General features: G+C 39.2%; 2 protein-coding genes across 3 annotated transcripts; one reads left to right on the top strand and one right to left on the bottom strand.

The window, feature by feature from the left end:
- The first annotated feature begins 220 nt into the window (after nt 1–220).
- On the top strand, nt 221–2,831 carry LOC108667243 (peptidyl-prolyl cis-trans isomerase). The gene is made up of 2 exons (XM_018154245.2): nt 221–390; nt 2,294–2,831. Exons 1-2 carry the CDS (start codon nt 322–324, stop codon nt 2,717–2,719), a joined length of 495 nt encoding a protein of 164 aa, XP_018009734.1. The 5' UTR covers nt 221–321; the 3' UTR covers nt 2,720–2,831.
- Nucleotides 2,832–3,908: 1,077 nt separating this feature from the next.
- On the bottom strand, nt 3,909–14,547 carry LOC108667244 (sin3 histone deacetylase corepressor complex component SDS3). 2 transcript variants are annotated; one of them, XM_018154246.2, is made up of 8 exons: nt 14,472–14,547; nt 9,663–9,787; nt 9,102–9,215; nt 8,519–8,720; nt 6,039–6,228; nt 4,937–5,021; nt 4,538–4,622; nt 3,909–4,343 (listed from the first exon to the last, which is right to left on the bottom strand). In XM_018154246.2, the coding sequence occupies exons 1-8, from the start codon at nt 14,520–14,522 to the stop codon at nt 4,233–4,235; spliced, it is 963 nt and encodes a 320-aa protein (XP_018009735.1). In that variant the 5' UTR covers nt 14,523–14,547; the 3' UTR covers nt 3,909–4,232. The 2 variants fall into 2 exon arrangements, with proteins under 2 accessions (XP_018009735.1, XP_018009736.1); XM_018154247.2 differs by lacking the exon at nt 14,472–14,547 and adding an exon at nt 10,245–10,532.
- Between the last annotated feature and the right edge of the window lie 962 nt (nt 14,548–15,509).

Genomic DNA, 15,509 nt, shown 5'->3' with positions numbered 1-15,509 from the left:
GAGATATTTTTAGTAACTTTTCTGGAACTTTCCATGCCAGACTCAAAGAATCCGCGATAAAAACTAGCGCTTGGAATATACCAATCTCACAAAACCTGTGCATAAAAATGCTATAATTCGTCGCAAAAATATTTTTAAAAATAAAAAAACTTCGAAAATGCAATGAAAACTCTTGCGCTTGATATGTCATTTGTGGTAGAAGTATTACTACGCTACCGGCACCTCGCCATTGTTATCCGAGAATACCGGGCGCGAATACAGGGCAAGTCGTCTAGCGGCGTCATTTGATCGTTATTCGCAGGCTAACGTAAACGTCAGACCATGGCTCTCCCACGAGTGTTCTTTGACATTACCATCGGCAACGAGCCGGCCGGTAGAATCGTCTTTGAGGTAATAAGCTGATTTTATCGTGTAAGGTTTCTAGAAACTGCACAATGCATATAGATATACGTGGATTAATAATCGTTCGCGATGAATTTGATCATCATCATGATGACACGATCTACGGATCTGCTGAAGTGCCTTCTAAAAATACAATGATTGAACGAACGTATGATGTTCTTTACGGCGTTTTGCATGAATTGACTTGCAGAGTTCAGTTAAGCTGTCGCCAATATGGGCTGGGGCAGAACGTGCAATCGTGCATTAATATCAGTGGGTTTCTTACTCTTAATCGCAAGGTGGTTGAAAACTTGAAGGTCGAACTTGAATAAGTTGAATTCAATAATTGACATTGAAAATCGACAGGCACCAGGTGAACACCTTGGATTTCAAATTTTCCTCTTGCTTTAACTTAGGCTACCTAAGTGATTTAAATTTTGAGCTGTTGATGACTGTGTATGATAGCGGATTCTTGTAAGCCTGAAAAGTGAAAATATTGATTGGATTTGGTTGATGCAGATGTTTAACTAGCCTACCTAGCTACTTGGTTAGTCATAGAACTTGATACCTAAATGATAGAAGCTAAGAAGCTTAAGTAGGAGGGCAAGCTAGCCTATATCAGTATCTCAGTTGCCTTTTTGTTAAATTATTAATTGTGGAACCATGGGCTCAAATAGCCTATTTGTCAATGTTGATTAATAATGTCAAATAGACTGCTAGCAAAATGAATATTTTTTGATAACAGTTTGATGTAGCCTAAGTCAGGATTCCATTAATTTTAGGTACTTAACTCGTAGTGGCAAACCAGAGCTTTTTTAGAATCAGTTCATTTTTAATTTCTTCATTTACATGATTTACTCAAGATTTAAACCAATTTCTCAAGTATGATACTGCTGGTATCCAGGATACTTTACTGGTCTACTTATAGGACTCAAAAATGAACTTGAGGGAGAGTCTAAAAAACTCTCTGCTTTGCCACTATGCATGATACTTTACTGGTCTACTTATAGGACTCAAAAATGAACTTGAGGGAGAGTCTAAAAAACTCTCTGCTTTGCTTTTGATGTTTAAGCCTCACCCTGACAGCAAGAAGCAGTTTTATCCTGTTCTTGGAACTTAACTTGAATGTCAATTGTCATTTCAATTAATTATTGAAATGATCAAGTGCAACATTGGATGTTGCACTTTAGATGTAATAGATTGCTGTAAATAATGACACATTTTCATTCCATTATTACTGAGCCTAGGTAGTTTTTTTTTCAATTCTGAACTCAATTTGATAATTGGCATGTACACTACCCTTTTTTCTGGAAAGCAGAATGAAATCTGCATAATTTTAAATCGGTGAACATTGTCACGAGAATGCCAATGGTTGGAAGATTTGCATTGAGTGCAACTTTTGCTCCAAGAATTGTAGTCTTAAATTTTTTTATTCATGCATTTTTAGCACCAAAATTTTGATGTTTAAGCCTCACCCTGACAGCAAGAAGCAGTTTTATCCTGTTCTTGGGTCTTAATTGCAGCAAATTGCAAACTTTAACACAATAAACCTGTTACAGCCTGACTTGACAAGTTTACTGATGTGGTTATCAATTAGCATTTTGAAAGATCTGGCTTTCCTAGCATGACACTGTGCTGTATAAAAGACTGTCAATACCGAAAATTCATTCAGTTTGATTAAATCATTGATTTGACTTGTTATTATAATCTTGAATATCAAACTATATCAAGATAATTCCTTTGAACTCAGAAAGTGGCATTTACACAAGTGTTCAAGAACATGTTGCTGAATATTTTGATAATCCGACTGATTCCTGACATAATGATTCTAGTAGTGTCTTAGAATGTGCTAATATTTCTGATGCCAACTACCCATTGAGACAAAATCAATAATGAAATCACTTGTGTGCAGTTACGATCAGATGTGGTGCCGCGTACGGCAGAGAACTTCAGAGCTCTGTGCACTGGCGAGAAGGGCTTCGGATACAAAGGCTCGTCATTCCATCGCATCATCCCTAACTTCATGTGTCAGGGGGGCGACTTCACTGCAGGAAACGGCACCGGCGGCAAATCCATCTACGGCAATAAATTCGAAGACGAGAACTTCCAGCTGAAGCACCTGGAGCCTGGCACCCTATCTATGGCCAACGCCGGTCCCAACACTAACGGATCGCAGTTCTTCATTTGCACCGTCAAGACCTCGTGGCTTGATGGCAAGCATGTCGTGTTCGGCAAGATCGTTGACGGTATGGACGTGGTGAGGAGCATGGAGCAGCAAGGTAGCCAGAGCGGCTCGACCAAGAAAGTTGTTAAAATTGCTGACTGCGGCCAGCTGTAAAATTAATTACGACCATCTCACCCTTGGCATTCCCGTTTTCATTTCCACAATTCTAATCGATTTCTGAACACCGCTGATATTCAGCATTTAATTAAAGATTAATTCAAACCTACGTTCCTAGTTTTATCCTTATTTCAGTTCGACAACTTGTTGATATCGTTAGTGTGAAAGTTGAATTACCCAGCAACATTGGGTCAAATTCATTTCTATTATATTTCAACTTTTTTATCAGTAACACGCCAAGTAGATCAACTATCGTGAGGTATTAAACCACGAGTCTCGGTCATTTGGAATGCATAAGTTTCGCTCGTGCACAGGCGCTATATCAGGCCCTACGAAATCCTGGCTTTTCTCTGGCTGGTATTTCAAACCGTTTGAGGAAGTATGCGTTTGCTGCTGCAATTCCAGAAAGTCCTAGTTCCTTCTAGCTGCATCTTCATACTTGAATGCGACGGGGGATGTAACTTGGGTGGGGTATGTCATTCGTTCGGACTGCTATTGCTTCATGGAAGACGTATTTCGTGATATTTAACGGATAATCTTGCAGTGAGGCCAACTTACGTGAATTCTTTCATCAGAATGGTCTTTTTAGGGGAACGAACGGGATGTGACCGCTTGTAGGTTAATCAATAAGCTGCTGGAAGCACGTGAATTTCCAGTTCAATCACTCGAAACCAGATAAACCATATAGGCGTAAGCGTTACTACTCTTGCTCTATTAGCCTCTTCATTAATTTCAATTGGTATATCCATTAAAAAGGCAATATTTTAACAATGGGAATCAGTATATTGATGGTAACAAAAATATACAATTTTCATGTCAGGATGACTAATACTTGACGAAAGAACAAGTTTGACAAAATGAACCAACTCTCGTCATATCAATTCTGTATATAGTTGGGTTCATCGAATTCGGTCGAATATTTCAAATTTAACTTAAATAAGCAGAGCCCAACAATCAACTGTTGAATGAGGCACGACCCACCGGCGCTGTCAGATGGCCTAAGAAAAGGCCAAGCTCCCGAATGAAAAGGCCTATATTTCAAAATATACTAATAAGTTTATAGGTTCCTCCCGGTGCAGAAATGAAATTTTTCTCTTTTCGGCACTTTTTAAAATTGATTGATGAGGTACTGCTGCTATAATAAATTAGTGCTGAAAAACTCGATTGAAAAAAACTAAATCGCGGAATTTGTCCGAAAAAAAAGACCTAACAACCTGACGGAGGGTCATGCCGCACTCAACGTGTTAAGGTTGAAACTGATGCACAATTATACATCAGTCCAGTGTCGTTACGACTAAGAATGACAACACACTACTTCTGCAGGGGGATACCAAGAATATGGGCAACAATGTATCATGTTCCGATTACCTTCTTAACCTAAAAACGTTAGAATAATTTCACGTTGGACGATAATTAATGTAAGAAAAAAAAAACGATGAATAATGTAAGTTAAAATACAAGAACGAGCGAAATGCGATGATGAACTAAAGGCAAGTCGAGAGTAGGGCGGTCATACGGCGGCGATTGCGGTGTTGCGCCTCCGGACGAGATACTTGCCGTGCGCCAGCTGGGCAAGGGAGATCTTGAGTCGAGAGTTGTCGCAGGATTTGCGTAGGTGGATCTGCTCACGAGAACATAATGGAGTCGAACTAGTCGTAATAAGAACGGCCAAGATAGCCGCGCAACTATAACATCGTTATTAATAGACCCAGTGCATAAATGATCAAGAGCAGGAATACACGAACGAGAAGAAATTAAGAAGAGCAAATCAAAATGGAAACACACTGAGATAGTTATGTTAGCTTGAGTACGTACGGTATTAGCTTCGGCACAGGACAATATTGCGTTGAATCTGCTGCCGTCTTTGCAGTCGACCATGACAGCCTGGCCTTTATGGAACCTGTAGGGGACAAGTCCAAAGTAGCGCCGAGAAAAAGAAATAACGGCGAAAACATGTGACACTTTTCAATGAACACAAGATGAATAATTTAACCACAAAGTCAATGGTCCCTGGTTAATGTTCTCGTCTACGAATGCTCTAACAGCGTTAGATGGTGAATTTAAAATCGATATCGTGGATAATAATGTAAGCTCCAAGTAGTACAAGATGAAATGTACACGAAATTACGAAGAATATAGATAAGTTATTGACGAAAAATATTGATAAACATAGAGATTGCAGAGGAAAACGTCAAATATAGGAGGTCCACTCACCATTTTTTATCGAAGTATAATTTTCCATTTTCTATTTTTGGTTCGTTGCTGGGAGCGTCATTGGTGCTCGCATGCTGCGACACAGCTGCTCAAATATACAACGACATTCAAGCACTTTAGGTCTAAATGTAAATGGAATTATTCCTTGAACGAAAAATATATAGGTCTGATTACAGAGAGTAAGAGAGATCTAATAAGAAAGATTATCATCATTTTTAATAAAGTTCAACAGGCATTTGGTAAGTTTTACATGGATATAATGAATGCGCGTAATACTTTCATCATTTATCTTCGACATATTGGCCAAATATCGTGTATTTCGTTGAAACCTAGCACCGTAAATATATAGGGACTGCTCGGGCGCGTATCCAAGATACTTATCGTGGCATGATATCACCCAAGTATTAAAATTTATTCTTAGATGAAGAATAATAAGTTATTGCAGAAGCGAGAAGAAAGGGACCTAAAATATATATTTTTAATTGGTATATGTAAATTACGGCTGTTCCTTTAATTAGCATATATTGGACTTGTTATAACTGCCAAAATTCAAAGTGATGGTATTCGGGAAAACTTATTCATACATTTCAAATTGCTCGGAGTGCCGTTCCCGGACAACGCAGAGTTAAACTGACACCTGTACATAGTAGGTATAAAATACTCAAGAAATGATCTTGGTCTGTCGTAAAGTATTTAGAAGTACAAAGAGCATACATGCCATGGTCACGACTTGGTGCTATTTAACCTCAAAAAATAAATTTTTAAATATATATGCGAAGAGAGACTACAGCCGAGAAAATCGAGCTATGACATCAGTTACACAGATGAACATTTTTCGTTTCTATCCTAAACTTTTTCCTGCAATACCTGCTCCCAGTTTTAGTCTGAGAAGACTTGTTGATATGTTTACGTCTTATTTAAAACATTAGTACACAAGCAGAATCGATGTTGTTTCTAAGTAAGAAAAGAGACAGATTCTGCATACGCGTACGTATAATAAAATCGTCACGTCTTAAACAAGAAATTAATGTTAATATTGCGTTGCAGCAAGCCGGTGATATAATACAACTGTTACCCCTAGGTGATCAGGTTGTTAACTCACTCTTGTGCTTAGCTGGCTGAGGAACGGCGACGTGCGCAGACTTTGCTCTTATCAAGCGCAGGTCCTCATCGACTTCACGCTCCTCCAGCAGCAGCTGCAGCGTCGTGTTGACGGGCTTGCGGCGCTTCTCCACCGTGGGCGTGGGTAGGGTGCCGCGGTGCCGCAACTTGCGCGTCGACACCGCCTTATACTGCCGAAATATTTTATATGATCTATTTTTTTCAATGTATTAATAAATCGTTACACTATGTAGGTACCTGGACAGACCATCTTCGTTTGGGATAATTCTGCAAACAAATTATCCAATATAACAATATTACAACATCAACATATTATAATATTAACTCTAACATATTAAAATATTAACAATTACGGTATTCAATATATGAAAACAACTATTTCAGAAAAAAGATGGTGTTATAAATTTTAGGAACATACGACTGTGATCTTATATAACTGTGGTGCACTTCAGGCTATAGAATACAAGATCTGACCTCCGGTCAAGACCTTTAGATCGGTCATTCACGCTGCATAAAAAATCTTTTACTAGGGTAAAAAATTAAAAGTTCACAATGCACTGGGCAGTTCAATTTGTAGGTATTTACTACCATTTGCACCCTTGCATTTTTAGTTGTTGCATGCCTAATCTTAATAGCAAGTATATCCTCGATAATCTCGCTTTCACCAACACTTTTTTCCTCCACGTCATACCCAGCCTCCATATGCACAATAACTCCCAACTCCCCCGCCCCTTGTTTGTTGTTTTTTCCTTCCCTTAGAAAACATCTCATACGTCCCGCTTCTCAGACATCCAATCTCTCTCAGTTGAGTTTTAATTACTTCTACTATACCCATCTGATCCAACTCTTTGCAGAAGTCTTCATATTTTCCACGCCCCAAGCCTCTGATATTTATCAGTCCCTACTTTCGTATTATTAGGTCTGATCAATTTCTCTGTCATTCGGAACGTACCGCTTCCATAAAATTTTCTTGCAGCCGCTGTTTTACTTGTCGTCCAAGCACCTCCATCCCCTCAAGATTGGGTGCATTCCATCCATTCCAAACACGTCTCTATCTCTATTCCAAACACATCTCTATATACTATAAAGATGATAATTTCTAACCTTCTAACCTCTAATACTATCAAGTGCTAAACTTTCTAACCTTGGTTGTGTCACATTTCATTTTCCCACTCCTTCCACCCACACCATCCCCACCATTCACGCATGAGCTTGTCCTGCTCTGCACGGACTCAGACACTCGCCACAGTCTCCACAATTTCATCCTTGCCCTTTTCCACCACTCCCTCCTCAGTATTCACCCTGGCTTTACAAGCATGGCAAGAGGGGTTCACAGCCCTCGCCCCGCTAGCTCTTGCAACAATCTCTTCTAGTTCTTTGTTCCTTTTCATCAGTCTACTATTTTCATCCCTTAGGGCTACAATAAACTCTCTAAAGACAACGTATGATCTCCTAATATCTTCACTTGAGTAGTCTACAATTCCAAGTTGCTGCTAGGAAAACCAACTCTTGCAGCAACAACACTCCACCTGGTCCACAGGCACCTCATCTCCACCCCCATCCTGTTATGTTGCGCTAGTTTGCCTGGTCTGCTTTCCATCCTTCCAACAACCCAATCAAGTATGTTCTGATTCACACTCCAATTCAGACAAGATTCAGCACTTCCCAATAGAACACTTATAATACAGAAAACAGTACACGTCCTAGCTAGACATACATAAGACACTTTAAATTGAGGCAATAAGACTAAGCACAATGGATTAAGTGAATGCCTATCTCTAAGATACAAAAAAGTTAGTATGTTGGTTTAAAAAATAAAATACCTACTCTTCAAGTCTTTGTGTAGAATCCTGTCATTTACAAAATCACAAAATCGAAAAAAATACATAAAACAGTAAACCAAAGTATAGTTCTAATCACAACCTCACCTAGACCCTGATTTACACAGTACACACAAAGAGAAAGGAGCAGGACTTTAATTTAAACATTGAACAAATTGCACATATCCATACAAAAAATAACAAATAAGAAAAAACTAAGCAAAAGCTTGTGGAAAAAAAACAAGAGGAAAAAATGTTAAAAGATCAGGAAGAAGAAACTGTGTGCAGCCTTAATTGAAAACTACTGTTTGTGTCCCTGTTCTCTTGAACATTAAAAGAAGATGCAATATCCGAGATGGCCAAGGATGGGATTATCCCTGTAGACAGTCGCGCAAAAAAAAAAAAATCAAGGCACATGCGATGTCGTGACAGGTCCAAAGTTCAGGTTAGGTAAAAAAAAAGAGCAGTTCACACGTTTGGGGAAGCTGGCAGCTGGAATATTATACAGATGACAGACTTGGGAAATTGAGAAACATAACAGATGGCAAAACTAATCAGACAGGATATGCACAACACGTGATATGGTAATAGAAAATATTCAACTACAGAATACAGATGAAACATGATTTATAGTACTCACTTCCATAGAGTCGCCATTCAAGTCTAAAGAAAACCTTTCTTGTTCAATAACTTTTCTCTTATCCTCAAGTTCCAGGAGGAGATTCTCCTTAAGCTCAGCCTTTTTCTCCTCAAAGTCTCTGAGCGCAAGTTGTTTCTCCAAAATATGTTCTTTCTCTGCCTTTTCTATTTCAATTTCTTTCCAAATTTCATTCATTCGCAATCTGAAAGAATGTAAATAAATTTAAAATAACATTAACAGCCAAATGTTCCAATAATAAAAAGCAGTTTAAGGCACTAAGCCATTACTGTGGCAAACAGAGCACATTGTTGCTGCAGAAGACTCAAGAGATCCACATGACATAGAATTATCTATTTTTAAAATGATACTTCTCCCTAGAATTACTTATGAAAATCAAGGAAATTATTTCTAGTTCACATAATTTCATATTTAAATATATAAAAGAATCCTGAAATAAAGCAAGTAATAGTGAATGAAATAGCAGCGTTTAGCTTGCCCTGCACTCAGTAAAACTTTTTTCGTCACTTCACACAAAGCTGTGTATGATGAACTATAGAAATTTGGCCAGTTTATTTTCACTTACCTTTCTTTATGAATTTGATCAACTTTTTTCATCTTTTTCCTGTATTCAGGATGTGTCCCTTCATCCAGCTGGGCCAATTGTCTTTTGAGAGCTTCCAGTTTGTCATGATATACCCTGGAATATGATGCAGGAAAATAATTAATCTAATATTAAGCTTAATTGGCAGCAGCTGCCAACATCATAATTGCAAAATACATGAATGCTATGGAAAAGCTAAACTTAAATAGCCTTGTTTCTCACACCCAAGTAGCCTCTAGTACAGTACAAAAATCACAAGAAAAAATCAAACTAAAAGAATAAAACAGCACATTTTTTATTCTAGGCTGTGAGTGGGAGCTGGTGATTTGGATATACGTATATTAAAACCATTCAATTTTGTATCAAGAATAAATGCTAATACTTAACTAAACTTTTATGTTAGAACACCATGTCCTCCCATTTTAATTGCCAAAATTGTTGCAGTCTCAAGTTATCTCAACACAACATTGACACAATTGGTCAAAACATACCTGAAAATCAAGTGTCATAGGAAAGACAGAAATAAATAAGTTGCACACTTACTGTTCTTTCAATCCTGCAACTCTCTCTCTGATGCCATCATTGCTGTCTTCAGAGTCAGAGTAGGAATACCGAGCGTGAAACTTAGTTGCATCAAACTCATCCATTTTCATGTTGTTTGAATGAGCCTGAGATAGAATGCTTTGAATGATATACTCACTCATATAGTCAGAGGGTGCAAGAGACAATCAAAATCACTAATAAGCATGGAGCGCCTACATTATGTTTAACTGGAAAATGTTGAAAGTACCAAAATTTGTGTTGACACAGTGGGCTTCCAGCACTGCACTCAATGTGTCTCAAAATGTCATTTATTTTTGTATAGAATCAAAAAAGTGAGCAAGAGGTTTCTTGACCTAGTGAGCTAAGACAAGATCAAGGTGGGGCAAGACATGACTATTCTCTAACTCCAATATATAAAGATTTAAACCACAGTACTGAGTTGTTTACATGCTGTAAAATTCCCAGTAGAATTTTTTGCTTGTACACAAACTCAACTGAAATAAACCTGGGCTACTCATGCTTGGAAACAGGCAATGAAATACCAAATCATGTCCACACCATCTTGTTAAATAAAAAGCTTACTTTGCTTTGCTCAGTTGTGCTCCTTTCTATGTTGACTCAAAAGTCTGTAAAAAGTATTACATCCTTGCATTTTAGTGAAACAATGGGAAAAATTTCATGCTACTCAATATTGTGTAGCTTTCATAAAATTCCATCAATATTCATATATTTCTGTATATTTTTCTACATTTTGAGCAGGTAAACTCCATAATTATCTGAGAGAATTATAGAACATTGACACTTATCTAGTCTGTATGCTTAAAAATAATTTATATGAACTATATGGTGAGACAACTTCTTGAGCTCTAAGGCATGACTTCTTGGGGGGGGGGGGGCAAGGCATAATTATGTTGGTGATCATGTCTAACCCCACCATTTTCCCCCCATTAAGAAGCATTGTAGCCATAGCCAGCCATGAACTTTTGACACACAGAGAAATTTGCATTTTTTCCTATAGTTCTGCAAATTTGTGTAATTTGTTCAGTTCTGTTTTTTTTTTCATTCAAACAGCAATCCAGTTACTTTTTCCACACTGTTCTTGGTTTTAGGAACTAATTACAAAGTGCTACTAATGACTGCTTTACAATAATAGCTTCAGTTTAGCTACAGTGGCATTTTCCCACAAATTTAGGAGCTGCAAGATTCTTGCTCAACTTTTCTAGGAATTATCTCCTATCTTTTTGGCAAAAAAATCCACAGTAAGGCTGCAAGATTTTAAATGTACCAAAAATTTACCATATTGGTGATGCAAGATTTTAGTAATGAATAGGAAATTTCCAAACCTTAGCCAGAGCAGTGAGGTCATTGTTACTTTGGAAGTGAAAAATAATAGTTGAATGCACAATTCTTTTTAAAAAATGTAAGACTCATAATGATGCCAAACACAAATCACACTGTGAGTGTGACTCATGAGTCATGACAACTCACAGTGCAACATATGTAACAAAAAATACTCAAAATCATCTCTTATTACCTCATTTGACAGTATTATCATTCTTACTAATATAAATGTAAAATTTATTCTAGCACTGCAGGTCGGGAAAAGTCATACTTTTTTCTGAAATATCACGGCTCTAATATCATATAATTTCAGTAGGTATGAAATCTCATGGCTCTAATGTCTTGTATTTTTTGTTAAAGATTGCATATTTGCTGTCACGTCAGATGGTCAAAGCAGTCAAACTGTGTTATCACCTGGTCAGTAGCCACTAAAACAAAGACAAATAGGTATTACTCTTGCCGTTTCTATGGTAAAATTAGAAATTTGATATAGCACGTTCATAGGAGTGATAGGACCTTGTAAAAACATAAACAAGTTCGTGCCTCATAAATGGCTCTTCATGGCCAAGATATGGAATTCACAGCTAAAAGAAATGGAATCACTGCTAGCAAATACATAGAACCATCAACCATGGCTCCAATAATCTAGTCACGACTTGCCAAGTAGATATATTGTGAGGGAATGGCTTTTTGCTCTATGTATTTTGTGTTGCCATTCCTTCTCTCATGCATTTCTCCCTAATCCCTTGTGTCTCTTCTCGTTCCAGATCATCAATTATGATAAATAGCCTATGCACAGATTGTTTTCTAGATTGTTGCATGGTTATGTGATTTCAGCATGTTACATGGATCACCAGTTTGGTTGGTCTCAGTTGCCTAACTGTGCACAAATGAGTAGTGATTTGCAATTGGCAATAGTAATTGTTCTTCCGACTGCATTGATGTCTTGTGCACTCACTGCTTTGACTGTGATGCTAGAAGACCAGTGATCTCTTGTGCAGTGTATTTCAGTGGTTCCCTGTTAAGCCAGAATTGGAATTCTGAGGTCGGGAGCATAAGCAACCTTTGTGATTGTTCTCAACTGTGCTGAAAATTCACCTCTTTGCCGAGTGCAACTGATTGCTATTTTTATCTTGCTAAGTATTTAGTCCAAGCAAGTGCAAGTGTTTATTCTTGGTGCGGTGTCAGTTAATCACAAGTTATACAAGCTGTGAACTGGTGAACCCAGAACCTTACCCTTGTTCCAGCCATGAGAACGGACAGGATACCAAGAAGAGAAGAGTTCTTTGCTCAAGGACTGGCTGTGGATCCTGGAAGTCTCTGGAACATGCAAACTGTTTAGTGAGCCTTTTGTTGTATAGAATTTTTACTGTTCCCTTTATAATGTTTTACTGATCATCAATGTAATATAGGGTTTTAGGGTTCTTGCAATTTCTGTATTTACTGTGTTTCATCCATTCTCATTCCTGTGTATCACCCATTACACTAACCCCTCATCATCTTGTATCTCATTCAATTGTAAAATATGTGTGCCAACTTGTCTTAGAGTTCATATGGTTGATTGGTCTTGTGTTTGATTTTTCCTGCTGTTAGGTTGGTTCAACTAGTTTTCCGCAAGATAAAAGCCAATACTATATTGGTCTTACCCGACCTTTAGAGCTTGAATGTTAGTAGTGCCCCTAACAATATTCCATGCCTGTAGCAGTTAGCACTGTAGTCCTTAATCTTCAGAAAAATGCCAATATTAAACCATTATGCTAAAGTTGCAACCTAATCCTTAACCTGTGCTGCGCAAGCTGTAGTGTTGTACACTGTACAGTATACTTGCCAGCTACAGAGCTACAGGACTCACTCAACTCAGGCCTCAAGGCTCAGGCCTCAGGGTATGCCCCAGGTATTGCCCCCCACCCCCAGGCCAGGGGCTGAGGCCCAGTGCAACTTGCAAGACAAGAGTACTGTATGCACTATGCAGTATGCCTGTTAGCAGCCTGTAGGCTGTACTGTACTCACTACTCAGTGTACTGTAGTAACTGTACAGTGAGTGTACACAGTATACTGAGTAGGTACAGTACTTATGGGCTAGTTATGGCTTACGCTTCATTTGCTTTTCCATTACTTGGACCACAAGCACAAAAAACCTACCCAACTAACCCAAGTTGGGTAGTTTTTTTTATCCATTTTGGAAGAATTGAAGATTAGTCCAATTTGGCCCCACGACAGGATGGCGAGCTATTATTTCCAAAGAGATTTTATCAAGTGACGCTGCACCCTGCGGCTGTACCCGTATGGGGGCATGAGAGCCCGATCACGGAGCCGTGAACTTCTTACCATTCTTTTCAGGGGAGCGCTGCCGTAGCCCAAAAATTTGACTCTTAAATCAGCCCAAGAGCCAATGCCAAACTCTACATGCAATAGAAATAGTCAGCATAACACATATGCAGCTGTTCTTACTTGCCTCATCTCGCCACACCAGCTTGAAACAAGCAATGCCTCAGTCCACAAGCTGATACTCCAAATGGATTACGCCCAATAGCTCTTACACCAATGATTTAAGCCCCTACCATCACTTCTTACGAATGCCGTAAGCAACAGAGTCCGCAGACTGCACCAGAGTCCAGACTGCCGTAAATATGAATGGCCTTGCACCGGACTGTAGCTTCACCTTACCCACTTCGCAGGCGTAAACCCAGCCCTGACGGCTGACGCTCACCAGCATCTTCTTCCTCCACACTTATCACTTACCCCCTTCTCTCCACCTTTCCGCAAAAGGGTTAGGTTAGGTTAGGTTTGGTTAGAATTCTTCCGCAAGCTGGTACCGAAAGGAGGGGGAGCAGGGGGTAAGCGTGGAGGTTTAGCCTCCAGAAGAACGGACAGGCTGGAGACTGAGAGGTAGCACGGTAGTCGGTAGCAGTGTACTGATTAACTGATAGCACTGTGGCACTGTGGCAGTGTGGCGCAGGGCGTTCTTTATCAAAAGTGGAGAAGGCAGAAGGGGCTAGGCTGCATGGAATAGAAATATTTTGGGGTTTAGCGTGTGGGTTACGACTTACAAGTTACGACCATTGTTTTGGCAGCCTGCAGCTCATTGGCTTGCTGTTGCTGGTTTACATCCATGAAGGGGTTCGGTATCGTATCGGTCCCTGTGGCTTTCAGCAACTTAGCAAGTAAATGAAGTAATCATGTTGGCTAATTTGCTCAGCATCATGCTTGCGCACGGGGAGAAGTATGAAAATTATGCTGGTATTGGACAATGCTGGGCTTTTTCAGTCGTCCGGTCGTCCCCTTTTCAGGATGCCACATTATAATCGTGGTATATACCTATGCATACAATACTCGATTACTCGTGTCTCATGGTATATATAGAAGTATAGTTTAAAGTTATGGTAGATTTATAAATGACTATTTGCAAGCAGAAAGTTGACTTAACGCAATCAAAGATGAAACTCACTGGACGTTTACTCGACGAACCGTGAACGCAGCTGCAGCTGATTCTCTCTCTCGGAACCGATGACAACCCATCCAGTGTGTAAGATGTTTACATTCCCAACACAGTCAGCAGTCTGCAGTCACACGATTAGGCTTTCCGTAAAATTCTTCGAACTGAGTTCCTGAAAATCGTCACTCATAGAGTTATATTAATATTTAAAATATGGTGCATAAAGGCCTGCTATTGAAAGTAACTCGTTTCATGTCCAAAGTTACCCATTTTATTATCAACTTGAAAGAACCATTTTCAACTTGTCAGGTGATTAGATTGCATCACATATCATACGAGATGCCTGTTCATAGCACTCAGAATTAATTTTGCATTATTTTTGTTAGGTTAAGGTTAGCGATAACCAATGATTTTTTACCTATACCAATTTTACCAACAGGCCATGGGCCTATTTCTTCAACGCCGACACTTCTATTCTAATGCATTTCACCAAATGCAGCAAGTTAGTTAAGTGGCCAAATGTTTACTAGCGCTTCAGCTATTTAGCTATCTCGCACCGAAAGTCAAGATGAACATCACCATAGAGGTGGAAGGTCTCAATTATTCATCACCCACAAGGGGCAGAAGGTCTCAGATGTCCAGCCCGCCGAAGCTGGCTCGAAAGAAGCAGCGTTAGCATCTCAAAGAGACGAAGTGACAAGGAGGGACAGGTGAAAAGCAACAGAAACTAAGACACTCGAACAAGAGGTTGCTTACACGGGACGTCGGCCGCCCGCACGAGAGAGACAGAGAAGGGAAATGTAAGGAATCCCTACCTAATAACTTAACCCCACAACTGAGACTTGCAGTCCGACACCGCGAGCTCAGCGGTGGGGCGCTCAGGAACAATCCCCCTAAGAACGCAAAATCCCCAAATGCAGCAAAACTTCGCGAGTAACAACTGCAACATTACACGTTTTTACAGTCAGTTTGGATATACGTCATTATGATGATGTATACCGAAAATATCTTAATTAGCTGTGGACACATCACAACGAAACGTCACACTTCGACAATCTTCCTGCTCGTTA

The sequence above is a fragment of the Hyalella azteca genome, unplaced genomic scaffold (genome assembly GCF_000764305.2).
Source record: "Hyalella azteca isolate HAZT.00-mixed unplaced genomic scaffold, Hazt_2.0.2 contig16463, whole genome shotgun sequence".
Classification (NCBI taxonomy): Eukaryota; Metazoa; Arthropoda; class Malacostraca; order Amphipoda; family Hyalellidae; genus Hyalella; species Hyalella azteca.
Note: the sequence above shows the minus strand (reverse complement) of the source record. Positions and strands in the feature narration are given on the sequence as shown.